Source organism: Aplysia californica, unplaced genomic scaffold (assembly GCF_000002075.1).
Source record: "Aplysia californica isolate F4 #8 unplaced genomic scaffold, AplCal3.0 scaffold00252, whole genome shotgun sequence".
In the NCBI taxonomy this organism is placed as follows: Eukaryota; Metazoa; Mollusca; class Gastropoda; order Aplysiida; family Aplysiidae; genus Aplysia; species Aplysia californica.
The window spans coordinates 777,638-779,273 of record NW_004797522.1 but is presented as its reverse complement, the minus strand read 5'-3'; the positions used below and the strand labels follow the sequence as shown (position 1 = coordinate 779,273).

The following is a 1,636-nucleotide window of genomic DNA, read 5'->3' as shown; positions in this document are numbered from 1 at the left end:
TATATATATATAATTTTTTTATTTTTAAAAGCATAATGGGAGCAGTTTATCAAAATAATTGATTAACTTTTTAACGTTAGTAAGAGTTTTACGGCACTTGCACAATGAAATGTCTTATACGTGCCAAAGATTAGAAAGGTTACAAGAGTGTTACACACAAAAGCTAAAAGAAGAGAAGGAGGAGAAATTATGACGATAGGTGTTTGATCGCTAGCAAAGAAGGAGCAAACCACCCCAGAGAACACGCCAACGACTCATAATCATTAATTACATGACTGGCTGTGAGGAGTCCAGAAAAGATGAAATATTTCATTAACGATTCAAATGGCGAAAAACAGCTCAGATTTAAACATTGATAATAACCCGTTTAGACTAAGCGTCGTTTGTAAAAATTTTAAAGACCTTTGCTTGTTGGAGTGCTAGACAGAAAAAATATTCCAATTGGCACAATTTAGATCATTTGGGAGGCGGGCTTTGACCTTTCCTGTCAGGGTCAATCCTGACTCAGAGAGATAGAATGTCCTACTAGAAAGACCGAGCTTCTTGATAAAAAAAATTCTCCCCTTGCGGGCATTAAACTCATGTGCTTTTTTTGTTTTTTATTTGACTTGCAAAATCCACAGTCTTTGTGTTTCTCTCCAGACTCCGCTTTTGCACTCTTGAAGCTGTATCTATTCAGAGTCTTCAGCCTTGCCATAATATTATTATATTGTCTTTTCCCCCTCAGAGCCACCTACAACGGGATTATCGAAGGCAGAACGCCCTACATGTTTCTTGTATTCCCGCCTTGGTTCTACCAAAAGTACCCGGGTCTAACGCGCGCTCTGAAGACCAACCAAGACCGACTTACCTCCCACTTCGACGTTCACGCCACGCTGAAAGACGTGGTCCACTTCACCGGGGAAACCCGTTCCAGAAATAGCAGCCGTCGCGGCATCAGCCTTTTCGGGGAAATACCCAAAGGCAGAACGTGCGAGCAGGCGGGAATTCCCGCTGAGTACTGCGTGTGCAACAAGCTGGCCAAAGCGGACGTCAGCCCTACTGTTGTGCACCAATTGGCTTATGAGGTTGTGAATCATGTGATTTCGAAAACGGGAGAAGAGAGGAAGTTGTGCGCGAAGTTGTCTTTGGAGAGCGTGATATCCGTGCTGGTTGTCAATGAGAATTCTCTTGGGAAGACGAATGAGACGAAGGAGAAGGAGGAGGAGGGAAAGGTGAAGAAGGAGAAGGAAGAAGACGTTCAAGTATTTCAACTTTCCGTAAAGACAAAACCTGGCGGAGCGCTGTACGAAGCGACCGTGACATTGTCGAAGAAGAAAAAAGTCACTGTCATTGGAGACATCTCAAGACTAAATATGTATCGAGGTCAAGCGGAATGCATAGAAGATTCGAGAAAGCGGCCGTTTTGTTACTGCCCTAGCCTTGTAAAGCCTTGAGCTTTGTGTTCATTTGACAGTGCCTATTATAAAAACCAAAAACCAAAACCAAATTTAAAAAAAACAACATAAAAAAGAAAGAAAAAAAGCTAGAGCAAACTGTATTACAATAGCTAACGTAATAGGGTTTAAGGAAAGACGATTCAGCAACTTTGGTGAGGTAAAACAATTTCCCCCCTTTTTTAAAGACTAATGCCCCC

The 1,636-nt window shown here is 41.9% G+C and overlaps 1 protein-coding gene across 1 annotated transcript in view; it reads left to right on the top strand.

Moving 5' to 3' along the window:
- LOC101862804 overlaps positions 1-1,485 on the top strand; it is a 10,819-nt gene extending 9,334 nt beyond the window's left edge. Inside the window, exon 4 of the mRNA XM_035970320.1 lies at positions 728-1,485. Coding sequence (XP_035826213.1) covers positions 728-1,436 — 709 coding nt within the window. The 3' untranslated portion in view covers positions 1,437-1,485. The remainder of the gene's footprint in view (positions 1-727) is intronic.
- Positions 1,486-1,636: the final 151 nt, after the last annotated feature.